Here is a 16,655-nt window from a genome sequence, read left to right as displayed (position 1 = left end):
CTCTGACGGACTGACTGTGTGCCGCAGCGAGTCAGTCACTCAGTCAGTCTCTGACGCACTGACTGACTGCAGCGGGGAGTCAGTCAGTCAGTCAGTCAGTCTCTGACGCACTGACTGACTGAGGCAGGGAGTCAGTCAGTCAGTCTGTCCGTCTCTGACGCACTGACTGACTGACTGCAGCAGGGAGTCAGTCAGTCAGTCCGTCTGTGATGCACTGTGTCGTGGTTTAGCGGCAGCTCAGCCCCACACAGTCGCTCGCTCACTCCCCCACCGGTAGATGGGGGAGAGAATCAGAAGGGTAACGCTCGTGGGTTGGGATAAGAACAGTTTAATAATGAAAATTAAAAGAAACAACAGTAGAAATGCAATGTGAAGGAGAACAACGAGAGGCGCAAAGCCCCGGGGGAGGGGGGAAGGGAGGGGAGGGGAGAGGGGGAACGAACCGCCGGAACAAACCGCACGCGCCGCAGCCGCTCGCCGCCCGCCGACCCGACGCCGCGCCGCCCGCGCGCTGCCACTGCCCCCCCTCAATATACTGGTCATGGTGTCACATGGTATGGAATGAACCTGCCATTGGCCAGTCGGGGTCAGCCGCCCCCACCATGGCCCTGCCCCTCCCAGCCCCCCCTGCCACGCCACGCGGCAGAGCGCGGGAAGCTGGAAAGGTAGCTGACCCCCACAGTGAGGAGAATTAACCCCTTCTCAGCCAAAACCAGCACATTCTCCACCCCTTATTCCATACCACTTACACCATGCCCAGGTCCCATATGATGCAATACAACCGTACCAACCACCACCCCTCCCCTTCCCATCCTTTAACATAATACACAGACATCATTCCCTTAGTTCATGGATCTTCCCTGTAAAATGTCCATTAAAATGTCCATTGAGTTCACGCAGTCCATGACTCTGGGCTCCATCTGTTGTATCAGTCTTTCCGGGTGGGAGAGATGGTGTGTGGCGTTGGGTTGCTGCATACCGAGTCAGTCATCGTTCCATCACTGCTGCACGGCTTGTTTCATAGTTGATCTTCCATGGGTTGGGAGGCTCGTACTCTGATATCATTGATACAACACAGAGGTGACACACAATATTATATAGCAGTTCACATTGTGCCATTCAGTTCATTGACTGTTTTCACCCAAAATCAAATCCCCTTGAGGCACACATCGGATTTCTCCATCCTCCCGCATCACCCACCAAGTGCACCCAGGTCCTCGAGCAAAAACAATCCCACGAATGGGTTTGCCTTTGCCAGAGGCAGGAAGAACCCAGACTGTTTTGCCCAGCATACTTTTTGTGTGCACTACAGGGACTCTATCCCCTTCCACAGTATGTAGGATTTCTGACTGGGCAGGGCCAGCTCGGTTGGCAGATCCCCTCGTGTTGACTAACCACGTGGCTTTTGCTAAATGTGTATCCCAGTGCTTGAATGTCCCACCCCCCATTGCTCTCAGTGTGGTTTTAACAGTCCATTGTACCTTTCAATTTTCCCAGAGGCTGGTGCGTGATAGGGGATGTGATACACCCACTCAATGCCGTGCTCTTTGGCCCAGGTGTCTATGAGGCTATTTCGGAAATGAGTCCCATTGTCTGACTCAATCCTCTCTGGGGTGCCATGTCGCCACAGGACTTGTTTCTCAAGACCCAGGATAGTGTTCCGGGCAGTGGCGTGGGGGACAGGATATGTTTCCAGCCAGCCAGTCGTTGTTTCTACCATTGTAAGCACATGGCGCTTGCCTTGGCGGGTCTGTGGGAGTGTGATATAGTCAATTTGCCAGGCCTCCCCATATTTATATTTCAGCCATCGTCCCCCATACCACAGAGGCTTTACCCGCTTCGCTTGCTTGATTGCAGCGCATGTGTCACATTCGTGGATAACCTGTGCAATAATACCCATGGTCAAGTCCACCCCTCGATCACGAGCCCACCTGTATGTTGCATCTCTCCCTTGATGGCCTGAGGTGTCATGGGCCCACCGAGCTAGAAATAGTTCACCCTTATGCTGCCAGTCCAGATCCACCTCAGCCACTTCAATCTTGGCAGCCCGATCTACCTGCTGGTTGTTTCGATGTTCTTCAGTGGCCCGACTCTTGGGGACGTGAGCATCCACATGCCGTACCTTTACAACCAGTTTCTCTACCCGGGCAGCAATATCTTGCCACAATGTGGCAGCCCAGATGGGTTTGCCTCTGCGCTGCCAGTTGCTTTGCTTCCATTGCTGCAGCCAGCCCCACAGGGCATTTGCCACCATCCAGGAGTCAGTATAGAGATAGAGCACTGGCCACTTTTCCCGTTCAGCGATGTCTAAGGCCAGCTGGATGGCCTTTACCTCTGCAAACTGGCTCGATTCACCTTCTCCTTCAGCAGTTTCTGCTACTTGTCGTGTAGGACTCCATACAGCAGCCTTCCATCTCCGGTGCTTTCCCACAAGGCGACAGGACCCATCAGTGAACAGGGCATATTGCTTCTCATCTGCTGGCAGTTTGTTATACAGTGGGGCTTCTTCAGCACGTGTCACCTCCTCCTCTGGTGATAATCCAAAATCTTTGCCTTCTGGCCAGTCCATAATCACTTCCAAGATTCCTGGGCGACTGGGGTTTCCTACTCGAGCCCGCTGGGTGATCAGTGCAACCCATTTACTCCACGTAGCATCAGTTGCATGGTGTGTAGAGGGGATGTTTCCTTTGAACATCCAGCCCAGCACTGGCAGTCGGGGTGCCAGGAGCAACTGTGCTTCAGTACCAACCACTTCTGAAGCAGCTCGAACCCCTTCATATGCTGCCAATATCTCTTTTTCAGTTGGAGTATAGCGGGCTTCAGACCCTCTGTATCCCCGACTCCAAAACCCTAGGGGTCGACCCCGGGTCTCCCCAGGTGCTTTCTGCCAGAGACTCCAGGTAGGGCCATTCTCCCCGGCTGCAGTGTAGAGCACATTTTTTACATCTTGTCCTGCCCGGACTGGCCCAAGAGCTACTGCATGGACTATTTCTCGTTTAATCTGTTCAAAGGCTTGTCGTTGCTCAGGGCCCCATTTGAAATCATTCTTTTTCCGGGTCACTTGATAGAGAGGGCTCACGATCAGACTGTAATTTGGAATATGCATTCTCCAAAAACCCACAACGCCCAAGAAAGCTTGTGTTTCCTTTTTGCTAGTTGGTGGAGACATGGCTGCTATTTTGTTGATCACATCCATTGGAATCTGACGACGACCGTCTTGCCATTTAATTCCTAAGAACTGGATTTCTCGTGCAGGTCCCTTCACCTTACTTTGTTTTATGGCAAAACCAGCTTTCAGAAGGATTTGGACTATTTTCTCACCTTTCTCAAAAACTTCTTCTGCTGTGCTGCCCCACACAATGATGTCATCAATGTATTGAAGGTGTTCTGGAGCTTCTCCCTGTTCCAGTACAGTCTGAATCAGTCCATGGCAAATGGTAGGACTGTGTTTCCACCCCTGGGGCAGTCGATTCCAGGTGTACTGGACGCCCCTCCATGTGAAAGCAAACTGTGGCCTGCACTCTGCTGCCAGAGGGATTGAGAAGAATGCATTAGCAATATCAATTGTGGCATACCACTTGGCCGCCTTTGACTCCAGTTCGTATTGAAGTTCTAGCATGTCTGGCACAGCAGCACTCAACGGTGGAGTGACTTCATTCAGGCCACGATAGTCTACTGTTAGTCTCCACTCTCCATTAGACTTCCGGACTGGCCATATGGGACTGTTAAAGGGTGAGTGGGTCTTACTGATGACTCCTTGGCTCCTCAGTTGGTGAATGAGTTTATGGATGGGGATCAGAGAGTCTCTGTTGGTGCGATATTGCCGCCGGTGCACTGTTGTGGTGGCGATTGGCACCTGTTGTTCTTTGACCTTCAGCAACCCCACCACAGAAGGGTCCTTTGAGAGACCGGGCAAGGTAGACAGCTGTTCAGTTTCCTCCGTCTCCAAGGCAGCTACACCAAAAGCCCACTTGTAACCTTTTGGGTCCTTGAAATACCCTCTCCTGAGGTAGTCTATACCAAGGATGCACGGAGCCTCTGGGCCAGTCACAATGGGGTGCTTCTGCCACTCATTGCCAGTTAGGCTCACTTCGGCCTCCAATACAGTTAGCTCTTGGGATCCCCCTGTCACTCCAGCAATGCTGATGGGTTCTGCCCCTATATAGTTTGATGGCATTAAGGTGCACTGTGCGCCGGTGTCCACTAAAGCTTTATACTCCTGTGGGTCGGACGTGCCAGGCCATCGGATCCACACAGTCCAGTAAGCCCGGTTATCCCTTTCCTCCACCCGGCTGGAGGCAGGGCCCCTCTAGTCCTGATCATGGCAGTCACAACTCACTTCCTGTAAATGTGAATCAGGAGTCCCTCTATTACACTTAGAAATAAAATCTGCGCTTCTACTCCTCTGTCTGGGGACTTGCTCGCTGGAAACTGGAGCAGCAGCTTTCCTGGAAGAGCCTCCCTGAGTGACTGTTCTTCCTTGCAGTTCATGTACTCGTGCCTGTAGGGTCGAAGTAGGCTTGCCATCCCACCTCATCATGTCCTCTCCGTGGTCACGCAGGTAGAACCATAGGGTGGCCCGTGGTGTGTATCCCCTTCTTTGAGCCAAAGGACGCTTATTCCTAACAGCTGAGACACTGCTCTGTCGAGGTGGGGAGTAGGACAGATCTTCTTTGAGTTGCTGGACCTCTTGGGATAGTTTCTCCACAGCAGAGACAAGCGAGGAAGAGATATTTGTGTCATAATCCCGGAGCCTATCTATCACCTCTGCCACCGTTGGTGTCTCGTCATCTTTCCAGGACATCACTGCCAATGAGTTTGCATGCGAAGATGGTGCGCTCCGTACAAACTTCCGCCACATGGGTCGTGTGCACTCGGCTTCATCTGGATCTTTGGATGACCGTTGATCATCCAGGTCACCATAAATCACCTCAAACACAGCTAATTCCCTGAGATACTGGATGCCTTTCTCCATAGTTGTCCATTTTCCTGGGCGATATGTAACATCTTCTTTAAAGGGATACCTTTCCTTCACTCCAGACAGGAGTCGCCTCCAGAGGCTGAGGGCTTGTGGTTTTTTTCCAATTGCTTTGTCAACGCCCCCTTCCCCAGAAAGGGATCCCAATTGTTTGGCTTCTTTTCCCTCTAGTTCCAGGCTACTGGCCCCATTATCCCAGCATCGGAGCAGCCAGGTGGCAATGTGCTCACCTGAACGACGGCTATAATCTTTTCGCATATCTCGCAACTCACTTAAGGACAGGGATCGGGTGGTCTCTATTTCATTTATTACTTCTCCCTCCTCTCCCCGCGATGGCCCTGGTTCTTCATCATCCCGTTCTAAACGAGTTGATGTCCGCTTCCAATATTTCGTCTTGTGTATGGGGGCAACTGATACTGGTACGGGTTTATTTTCTGAGCTAGCTCCGGTACTTGTTGTGGGGGTTTGAGTGGCTGCAGTGCCTGTTGTCAGGGCTGGATTGCCTACAGTGCCAGTCACTTTGCATTTCAATCCAGAGACATTCTCTTCCCCCTGGGGGCACTGAATACTGTTGAGCAGGGCTCGGTATGCATGGGCCAGACCCCAGCACGTTGCAGTTATCTGTGTCTCTCTGGAGTTCCCAGCGTAACAACATACTTTCTCCAAATATTCTACTAGTTTTTTAGGATTCTGCACTTGCTCGGGGGTGAAACTCCAAAACACTGGGGGTGCCCACTGCCCTAGGTATTTGCCCATGCTATCCCACATGCCCTGCCACTCGTAACTATCAAGCCTCGGGGCAGATTTCTGGGTGATATTCTTAAGTTGCTTAGTCAAAACCAAAACAACATGCCCAAAAACTAACAATGACTGCACCTTAACCACCCAAGGATGTTCAAGATACAAAAACGTTGTTGTAACAAAGGCACAGACATCATAGAACAAAGTTGCAAAGGTATTATTCTGTATTTCCTCCATATAAAATCTCTCAGAGGAGGAGGTATAATTGCTAATTGCCTCAACAAGGTGGTATCCGAAGTACAGTAACGGTTTCAGCAAAAACCCCAAATACCAGGTAAAGCTGAAAACGAGTGTTTGTATAACAAATCTCGTAGGCAAAACATTACTAATCACAGCAGAACACAGCAGACTCAAACAACCAACACCGATTTTTAACACCCACTGCAAAAAGGACAACATGGTGCTGTGACCAGCAGCTGTTGTTATCTCCAACCCTCGTGCCCCACGTTGGGCGCCAAAAAGACTGTCGTGGTTTAGCGGCAGCTCAGCCCCACACAGTCGCTCGCTCACTCCCCCACCGGTAGATGGGGGAGAGAATCAGAAGGGTAACGCTCGTGGGTTGGGATAAGAACAGTTTAATAATGAAAATTAAAAGAAACAACAGTAGAAATGCAATGTGAAGGAGAACAACGAGAGGCGCAAAGCCCCGGGGGAGGGGGGAAGGGAGGGGAGGGGAGAGGGGGAACGAACCGCCGGAACAAACCGCACGCGCCGCAGCCGCTCGCCGCCCGCCGACCCGACGCCGCGCCGCCCGCGCGCTGCCACTGCCCCCCCTCAATATACTGGTCATGGTGTCACATGGTATGGAATGAACCTGCCATTGGCCAGTCGGGGTCAGCCGCCCCCACCATGGCCCTGCCCCTCCCAGCCCCCCCTGCCACGCCACGCGGCAGAGCGCGGGAAGCTGGAAAGGTAGCTGACCCCCACAGTGAGGAGAATTAACCCCTTCTCAGCCAAAACCAGCACACACTGACAGACTGACTGCGGCAGGAAGTCACTAAGTTGGTCAGTCTGTGACGTACTGACGGACTGAATGCGGCAGGGAGTCACTCAGTCCATCAGTCTCTGACGGACTGACTGACTGACTGCAGCAGGGAGTCACTCAGTCTGTCAGTATCTGACGGACTGACTGACTGACTGCGGCAGGGAGTCAGTCAGTCAGTGACTCAGTCAGTCTCTGACCGACTGACTGACTGACTGACTGCGGCAGGGAGTCAGTCATTCAGTAAGCCCTTCACTGACGCACTGACGGACTGACTGCGGCAGGGAGTCCGTCAGTCACTCAGTCAGTCACTGACGCACTGACTGAGTGACTGCGGCAGGGAGTCACTAAGTCGGTCAGTCTGTGACTTACTGACGGACTGAATGCGGCAGGGAGTCACTCAGTCCATCAGTCTCTGACGGACTGACTAACTGACTGCGGCAGGGAGTCAGTCAGTCAGTGACTCAGTCAGTCTCTGACTGACTGACTGTCTGCGGCAGCGAGTCAGTCAGTCAGTCAGTCTCTGACGCTCTGACTGACTGCAGCGGGGAGTCAGTCAGTCAGTCAGTCTCTGACGCACTGACTGACTGCGGCAGGGAGTCAGTCAGTCAGTCTGTCCGTCTCTGACGCACTGACTGACTGACTGCGGCAGGGAGTCAGTCAGTCAGTCAGTCAGTCTCTGACGCATTGACTGACTGCGGCAGGGAGTCAGTCAGTCAGTCAGTCCGTCTCTGCACGCACTGACTGACTGCGGCAGGGAGTCAGTCAGTCAGTCTGTCCGTCTCTGATGCACTGACTGACTGCGGCAGGAAGTCAGTCACTCAGTCAGTCTCTGACGGACTGACTGACTGACTGCGGCAGGGAGTCAGTCAGTCTCTGACGGACTGACTGACTGACTGCGGCAGGGAGTCACTCAGTCTGTCAGTATCTGACGGACTGACTGACTGCAGCAGGGAGTCAGTCAGTCAGTGACTCAGTCAGTCTCTGACGGACTGACTGACTGACTGCGGCAGGGAGTCAGTCAGTCAGTCAGTCAGTCAGTCTCTGACGCATTGACTGAGTGCGGCAGGGAGTCAGTCATTCAGTAAGCCCTTCACTGACGCGCTGACGGACTGACTGCGGCAGGGAGTCAGTCAGTCACTCAGTCAGTCTCTGACACACTGACTGAGTGACTGCGGCAGGGAGTCAGTCAGCCAGTGGCTCAGTCAGTCTCTGACGGACTGACTGACTGACTGCAGCAGGGAGTCAGTCAGTGTCTGACGGACTGACTGACTGCGGCAGGGAGTCAGTCAGTCTCTGACGGACTGACTGACTGACTGCGGCAGGGAGTCAGTCAGTCCGTCTCTGACGCACTGACTGACTGCGGCAGGGAGTCAGTCAGTCCGTCAGTCCGTCTGTGACACACTGACTGACTGACTGCGGCAGGGAGTCACTCAGTCTGTCAGTCTCTGACGGACTGACTGACTGACTGCGGCAGGGAGTCAGTCAGTCAGTGACTCAGTCAGTCTCTGACGGACTGACTGACTGACTGCGGCAGGGAGTCAGTCAGTCAGTCAGTCTCTGACGCACTGACTGACTGCGGCAGGGTGTCAGTCAGTCAGTCAGTAAGTCTCTGACGCACTGATTGACTACGGCAGGGAGTCAGTCACTCAGTCAGTCCATCTCTGACGCGCTGACGGACTGACTGCGGCAGGGAGTCAGTCAGTCACTCAGTCAGTCTCTGACGCACTGACTGACTGACTGCGGCAGGGAGTCAGTCAGTCTCTGACGGACTGACTGACTGCGGCAGGGAGTCAGTCAGTGACTCAGTCTGTGACGGACTGACTGACTGACTGACTGCGGCAGGGAGTCAGTCATTCAGTGACTCAGTCAGTCTCTGACGGACTGACTGACTGACTGCGGCAGGGAGTCACACAGTCTCTGACGCACTGACTGACTGCGGCAGGGAGTCAGTCAGTCAGTCAGTCAGTCTCTGACGCACTGACTGACTGCGGCAGGGAGTCAGTCAGTCAGTCAATCAGTCTCTGACAGACTGACTGACTGACAGCGGCAGGGAGTCAGTCAGTCAGTCAGTACATCTCTGACGCACTGAATGACTGCGGCAGGGAGTCAATCATTCAGTAAGTCTGTCTCTGACGCACTGACGGACTGACTGAGGCAAGGAGTCAGTCAGTCACTCAGTCTCTGACGCACTGACTGACTGACTGCGGCAGGGAGTCAGTCAGTCAGTCCGTCTCTGATGCCTGACAGACTGACTGCGGCAGGGAGTCACTAAGTCCGTCAGTCTGTGACGTACTGACGGACTGACTGCGGCAGGGAATAACTCAGTCCATCAGTCTCTGACGGACTGACTGACTGACTGCGGCAGGGAGTCAGTAAGTGACTCTGTCAGTCTCTGACGCACTGACTGACTGACTGCGGCAGGGAGTCAGTCAGTCAGTGGCTCAGTCAGTCTCTCACGGACTGACTGACTGACTGCGGCAGGGAGTCAGTCAGTCTCTGACAGACTGACTGACTGACTGCGGCAGGGACTGAGTCAGTCAGTCTCTGAACGCACTGACTGACTGCGGCAGGGAGTCAGTCAGTCAGTCAGTCTCTGACGCACTGACTGACTGCGGCAGGGAGTCAGTCAGTCAATCAGTCAGTCTCTGACGCACTGACTGACTGCGGCAGGGAGTCAGTCAGTCAATCAGTCCATCTCTGACGCACTGACTGACTGCAGCAGGGAGTCAGTCAGTCAGTCAGTCCGTCTCTGACGTACTGACGGACTGACTGTGGCAGGGAGTCACTCAGTCAGTCAGTCCGTCTCTGACGCACTGACGGCCTGACTGTGGCAGGGAGTCACTCAGTCAGTCAGTCCGTCTCTGACACACTGACTGACTGACTGCGGCAGGGAGTCTGTCAGTCAGTGACTCAGTCAGTCTCTGACGGACTGACTGAATGACTGCGGCAGGGAGTAAGTCAGTCAGTGACTCAGTCAGTCTCTGACGGACTGACTGAATGACTGCGGCAGGGAGTCAGTCAGTCTCTGACGAACTGACTGACTGACTGCGGCAGGGAGTCAGTCAGTCTCTGACGAAGTGACTGACTGCGGCAGGGAGTCAGTCAGTCTCTGACGGACTGACTGACTGACTGCGGCAGGGAGTCAGTCAGTCAGTCTCTGACGCACTGACTGACTGCGGCAGGGAGTCACTCAGTCAGTCAGTCCGTCTCTGACGCACTGACGGACTGACTGCGGCAGGGAGTCACTCAGTCAGTCAGTCTGTGACACACTGACTGACTGACTGCGTCAGGGAGTCACTCAGTCTGTCAGTCTCTGACGGACTGACTGACTGACTGCGGCAGGGAGTCAGTCAGTCAGTGACTCAGTCAGTCTCTGACGGACTGACTGACTGACTGCGGCAGGGAGTCAGTCAGTCAGTGACTCAGTCAGTCTCTGACGGACTGACTGACTGCGGCAGGGAGTCAGTAAGTCTCTGGCGCACTGACTGACTGCGGCAGGGCATCAGTCAGTCAGTCTCTGACGCACTGACTGACTGACTGCACCAGGGAGTCAGTCAGTCAGTCCGTCTGTGACGCACTGACAGACTGACTGCGGCAGGGAGTCACTAAGTCGGTCAGTCTGTGACGTACTGACGGACTGAATGCGGCAGGGAGTCACTCAGTCCATCAGTCTCTGACGGACTGACTAACTGACTGCGGCAGGGAGTCATTCAGTCAGTGACTCAGTCAGTCTCTGACGGACTGACTGTGTGCCGCAGCGAGTCAGTCACTCAGTCAGTCTCTGACGCACTGACTGACTGCAGCGGGGAGTCAGTCAGTCAGTCAGTCAGTCTCTGACGCACTGACTGACTGAGGCAGGGAGTCAGTCAGTCAGTCTGTCCGTCTCTGACGCACTGACTGACTGACTGCAGCAGGGAGTCAGTCAGTCAGTCCGTCTGTGATGCACTGACAGACTGACTGCGGCAGGAAGTCACTAAGTCGGTCAGTCTGTGACGTACTGACGGACTGAATGCGGCAGGGAGTCACTCAGTCCATCAGTCTCTGACGGACTGACTGACTAACTGCAGCAGGGAGTCACTCAGTCTGTCAGTATCTGACGGACTGACTGACTGACTGCGGCAGGGAGTCAGTCAGTCAGTGACTCAGTCAGTCTCTGACGGACTGACTGACTGACTGACTGCGGCAGGGAGTCAGTCATTCAGTAAGCCCTTCACTGACGCACTGACGGACTGACTGCGGCAGGGAGTCCGTCAGTCACTCAGTCAGTCACTGACGCACTGACTGAGTGACTGCGGCAGGGAGTCACTAAGTCGGTCAGTCTGTGACTTACTGACGGACTGAATGCGGCAGGGAGTCACTCAGTCCATCAGTCTCTGACGGACTGACTAACTGACTGCGGCAGGGAGTCAGTCAGTCAGTGACTCAGTCAGTCTCTGACTGACTGACTGTCTGCGGCAGCGAGTCAGTCAGTCAGTCAGTCTCTGACGCACTGACTGACTGCAGCGGGGAGTCAGTCAGTCAGTCAGTCTCTGACGCACTGACTGACTGCGGCAGGGAGTCAGTCAGCCAGTGGCTCAGTCAGTCTCTGACGGACTGACTGACTGACTGCAGCAGGGAGTCAGTCAGTGTCTGACGGACTGACTGACTGCGGCAGGGAGTCAGTTAGTCTCTGACGGAGTTACTGACTGACTGCGGCAGGGAGTCAGTCAGTCCGTCTCTGACGCACTGACTGACTGCGGCAGGGAGTCAGTCAGTCCGTCAGTCCGTCTGTGACACACTGACTGACTGACTGCGGCAGGGAGTCACTCAGTCTGTCAGTCTCTGACGGACTGACTGACTGACTGCGGCAGGGAGTCAGTCAGTCAGTGACTCAGTCAGTCTCTGACGGACTGACTGACTGACTGCGGCAGGGAGTCAGTCAGTCAGTCAGTCTCTGACGCACTGACTGACTGCGGCAGGGTGTCAGTCAGTCAGTCAGTAAGTCTCTGACGCACTGATTGACTACGGCAGGGAGTCAGTCACTCAGTCAGTCCATCTCTGACGCGCTGACGGACTAACTGCGGCAGGGAGTCAGTCAGTCACTCAGTCAGTCTCTGACGCACTGACTGACTGACTGCGGCAGGGAGTCAGTCAGTCTCTGACGGACTGACTGACTGCGGCAGGGAGTCAGTCAGTGACTCAGTCTCTGACGGACTGACTGACTGCGGCAGGGAGTCAGTCAGTCCGTCAGTCCGTCTGTGACACACTGACTGACTGACTGCGGCAGGGAGTCACTCAGTCTGTCAGTCTCTGACGGACTGACTGACTGACTGCGGCAGGGAGTCAGTCAGTCAGTGACTCAGTCAGTCTCTGACGGACTGACTGACTGACTGCGGCAGGGAGTCAGTCAGTCAGTCAGTCTCTGACGCACTGACTGACTGCGGCAGGGTGTCAGTCAGTCAGTCAGTAAGTCTCTGACGCACTGATTGACTACGGCAGGGAGTCAGTCACTCAGTCAGTCCATCTCTGACGCGCTGACGGACTGACTGCGGCAGGGAGTCAGTCAGTCACTCAGTCAGTCTCTGACGCACTGACTGACTGACTGCGGCAGGGAGTCAGTCAGTCTCTGACGGACTGACTGACTGCGGCAGGGAGTCAGTCAGTGACTCAGTCTGTGACGGACTGACTGACTGACTGACTGCGGCAGGGAGTCAGTCATTCAGTGACTCAGTCAGTCTCTGACGGACTGACTGACTGACTGCGGCAGGGAGTCACACAGTCTCTGACGCACTGACTGACTGCGGCAGGGAGTCAGTCAGTCAGTCAGTCAGTCTCTGACGCACTGACTGACTGCGGCAGGGAGTCAGTCAGTCAGTCAATCAGTCTCTGACAGACTGACTGACTGACAGCGGCAGGGAGTCAGTCAGTCAGTCAGTACATCTCTGACGCACTGAATGACTGCGGCAGGGAGTCAATCATTCAGTAAGTCTGTCTCTGACGCACTGACGGACTGACTGAGGCAAGGAGTCAGTCAGTCACTCAGTCTCTGACGCACTGACTGACTGACTGCGGCAGGGAGTCAGTCAGTCAGTCCGTCTCTGATGCCTGACAGACTGACTGCGGCAGGGAGTCACTAAGTCCGTCAGTCTGTGACGTACTGACGGACTGACTGCGGCAGGGAATAACTCAGTCCATCAGTCTCTGACGGACTGACTGACTGACTGCGGCAGGGAGTCAGTAAGTGACTCTGTCAGTCTCTGACGCACTGACTGACTGACTGCGGCAGGGAGTCAGTCAGTCAGTGGCTCAGTCAGTCTCTCACGGACTGACTGACTGACTGCGGCAGGGAGTCAGTCAGTCTCTGACAGACTGACTGACTGACTGCGGCAGGGACTGAGTCAGTCAGTCTCTGAACGCACTGACTGACTGCGGCAGGGAGTCAGTCAGTCAGTCAGTCTCTGACGCACTGACTGACTGCGGCAGGGAGTCAGTCAGTCAATCAGTCAGTCTCTGACGCACTGACTGACTGCGGCAGGGAGTCAGTCAGTCAATCAGTCCATCTCTGACGCACTGACTGACTGCAGCAGGGAGTCAGTCAGTCAGTCAGTCCGTCTCTGACGTACTGACGGACTGACTGTGGCAGGGAGTCACTCAGTCAGTCAGTCCGTCTCTGACGCACTGACGGCCTGACTGTGGCAGGGAGTCACTCAGTCAGTCAGTCCGTCTCTGACACACTGACTGACTGACTGCGGCAGGGAGTCTGTCAGTCAGTGACTCAGTCAGTCTCTGACGGACTGACTGAATGACTGCGGCAGGGAGTAAGTCAGTCAGTGACTCAGTCAGTCTCTGACGGACTGACTGAATGACTGCGGCAGGGAGTCAGTCAGTCTCTGACGAACTGACTGACTGACTGCGGCAGGGAGTCAGTCAGTCTCTGACGAAGTGACTGACTGCGGCAGGGAGTCAGTCAGTCTCTGACGGACTGACTGACTGACTGCGGCAGGGAGTCAGTCAGTCAGTCTCTGACGCACTGACTGACTGCGGCAGGGAGTCACTCAGTCAGTCAGTCCGTCTCTGACGCACTGACGGACTGACTGCGGCAGGGAGTCACTCAGTCAGTCAGTCTGTGACACACTGACTGACTGACTGCGTCAGGGAGTCACTCAGTCTGTCAGTCTCTGACGGACTGACTGACTGACTGCGGCAGGGAGTCAGTCAGTCAGTGACTCAGTCAGTCTCTGACGGACTGACTGACTGACTGCGGCAGGGAGTCAGTCAGTCAGTGACTCAGTCAGTCTCTGACGGACTGACTGACTGCGGCAGGGAGTCAGTAAGTCTCTGGCGCACTGACTGACTGCGGCAGGGCATCAGTCAGTCAGTCTCTGACGCACTGACTGACTGACTGCACCAGGGAGTCAGTCAGTCAGTCCGTCTGTGACGCACTGACAGACTGACTGCGGCAGGGAGTCACTAAGTCGGTCAGTCTGTGACGTACTGACGGACTGAATGCGGCAGGGAGTCACTCAGTCCATCAGTCTCTGACGGACTGACTAACTGACTGCGGCAGGGAGTCATTCAGTCAGTGACTCAGTCAGTCTCTGACGGACTGACTGTGTGCCGCAGCGAGTCAGTCACTCAGTCAGTCTCTGACGCACTGACTGACTGCAGCGGGGAGTCAGTCAGTCAGTCAGTCAGTCTCTGACGCACTGACTGACTGAGGCAGGGAGTCAGTCAGTCAGTCTGTCCGTCTCTGACGCACTGACTGACTGACTGCAGCAGGGAGTCAGTCAGTCAGTCCGTCTGTGATGCACTGACAGACTGACTGCGGCAGGAAGTCACTAAGTCGGTCAGTCTGTGACGTACTGACGGACTGAATGCGGCAGGGAGTCACTCAGTCCATCAGTCTCTGACGGACTGACTGACTAACTGCAGCAGGGAGTCACTCAGTCTGTCAGTATCTGACGGACTGACTGACTGACTGCGGCAGGGAGTCAGTCAGTCAGTGACTCAGTCAGTCTCTGACGGACTGACTGACTGACTGACTGCGGCAGGGAGTCAGTCATTCAGTAAGCCCTTCACTGACGCACTGACGGACTGACTGCGGCAGGGAGTCCGTCAGTCACTCAGTCAGTCACTGACGCACTGACTGAGTGACTGCGGCAGGGAGTCACTAAGTCGGTCAGTCTGTGACTTACTGACGGACTGAATGCGGCAGGGAGTCACTCAGTCCATCAGTCTCTGACGGACTGACTAACTGACTGCGGCAGGGAGTCAGTCAGTCAGTGACTCAGTCAGTCTCTGACTGACTGACTGTCTGCGGCAGCGAGTCAGTCAGTCAGTCAGTCTCTGACGCACTGACTGACTGCAGCGGGGAGTCAGTCAGTCAGTCAGTCTCTGACGCACTGACTGACTGCGGCAGGGAGTCAGTCAGCCAGTGGCTCAGTCAGTCTCTGACGGACTGACTGACTGACTGCAGCAGGGAGTCAGTCAGTGTCTGACGGACTGACTGACTGCGGCAGGGAGTCAGTTAGTCTCTGACGGAGTTACTGACTGACTGCGGCAGGGAGTCAGTCAGTCCGTCTCTGACGCACTGACTGACTGCGGCAGGGAGTCAGTCAGTCCGTCAGTCCGTCTGTGACACACTGACTGACTGACTGCGGCAGGGAGTCACTCAGTCTGTCAGTCTCTGACGGACTGACTGACTGACTGCGGCAGGGAGTCAGTCAGTCAGTGACTCAGTCAGTCTCTGACGGACTGACTGACTGACTGCGGCAGGGAGTCAGTCAGTCAGTCAGTCTCTGACGCACTGACTGACTGCGGCAGGGTGTCAGTCAGTCAGTCAGTAAGTCTCTGACGCACTGATTGACTACGGCAGGGAGTCAGTCACTCAGTCAGTCCATCTCTGACGCGCTGACGGACTAACTGCGGCAGGGAGTCAGTCAGTCACTCAGTCAGTCTCTGACGCACTGACTGACTGACTGCGGCAGGGAGTCAGTCAGTCTCTGACGGACTGACTGACTGCGGCAGGGAGTCAGTCAGTGACTCAGTCTCTGACGGACTGACTGACTGACTGACTGCGGCAGGGAGTCAGTCATTCAGTGACTCAGTCAGTCTCTGACGGACTGACTGACTGACTGCGGCAGGGAGTCACACAGTCTCTGACGCACTGACTGACTGCGGCAGGGAGTCAGTCAGTCAGTCAGTCAGTCTCTGACGCACTGACTGACTGCGGCAGGGAGTCAGTCAGTGAGTCAGTCTCTGACGCACTGACTGACTGCGGCAGGGAGTCAGTCAGTCAGTCAGTACATCTCTGACGCACTGAATGAGTGCGGCAGGGAGTCAATCATTCAGTAAGTCTGTCTCTGACGCACTGACGGACTGACTGAGGCAAGGAGTCAGTCAGTCACTCAGTCTCTGACGCACTGACTGACTGACTGCGGCAGGGAGTCAGTCAGTCAGTGACTCAGTCAGTCTCTGACGGACTGACTGACTGACTGCGGCAGGGGATCAATTAGTCAGTCCGTCTCTGATGCCTGACAGACTGACTGCGGCAGGGAGTCACTAAGTCCGTCAGTCTGTGACGTACTGACGGACTGACTGCGGCAGGGAGTCAGTCAGTGTCTGACGGACTGACTGACTACGGCAAGGAGTCAGTCAGTCTCTGACGGACTGACTGACTGACTGCGGCAGGGGATCAATTAGTCAGTCCGTCTCTGATGCCTGACAGACTGACTGCGGCAGGGAGTCACTAAGTCCGTCAGTCTGTGACGTACTGACGGACTGACTGCGGCAGGGAGTCAGTCAGTGTCTGACGGACTGACTGACTGCGGCAGGGAGTCAGTCAGTGTCTGACGGACTGACTGACTACGGCAAGGAGTCAGTCAGTCTCTGACGGACTGACTGACTGACTGC

General features: G+C 54.9%; 1 protein-coding gene across 1 annotated transcript; it reads right to left on the bottom strand.

Moving 5' to 3' along the window:
* Positions 1-309: 309 nt before the first annotated feature.
* Positions 310-2,623, bottom strand: LOC142049340 (uncharacterized). The gene is made up of 2 exons (XM_075076975.1): positions 1,482-2,623; positions 310-1,055 (listed from the first exon to the last, which is right to left on the bottom strand). Exons 1-2 carry the CDS (start codon positions 2,567-2,569, stop codon positions 1,019-1,021), a joined length of 1,125 nt encoding a protein of 374 aa, XP_074933076.1. The 5' UTR covers positions 2,570-2,623; the 3' UTR covers positions 310-1,018.
* Positions 2,624-16,655: the final 14,032 nt, after the last annotated feature.

Source organism: Phalacrocorax aristotelis, chromosome W (assembly GCF_949628215.1).
Source record: "Phalacrocorax aristotelis chromosome W, bGulAri2.1, whole genome shotgun sequence".
Lineage (NCBI taxonomy): Eukaryota > Metazoa > Chordata > Aves > Suliformes > Phalacrocoracidae > Phalacrocorax > Phalacrocorax aristotelis.
The sequence above is the reverse complement of the archived record's forward strand: the minus strand, read 5'-3'. Positions and strand labels throughout refer to the sequence as shown.

What these genes read in the sequence shown, in the direction of transcription:
- LOC142049340 (XM_075076975.1), bottom strand. Translation starts at nt 2,569, where the DNA reads ATGGACTGGCCAGAAGGCAAAGATTTTGGATTATCACCAGAGGAGGAG. An exon ending in GCCTCTGGGAAAATTGAAAG is followed by an intron (nt 1,056 to 1,481) that starts GTACAATGGACT and finishes CAATGATATCAG; the next exon opens with AGTACGAGCCTCCCAACCCA.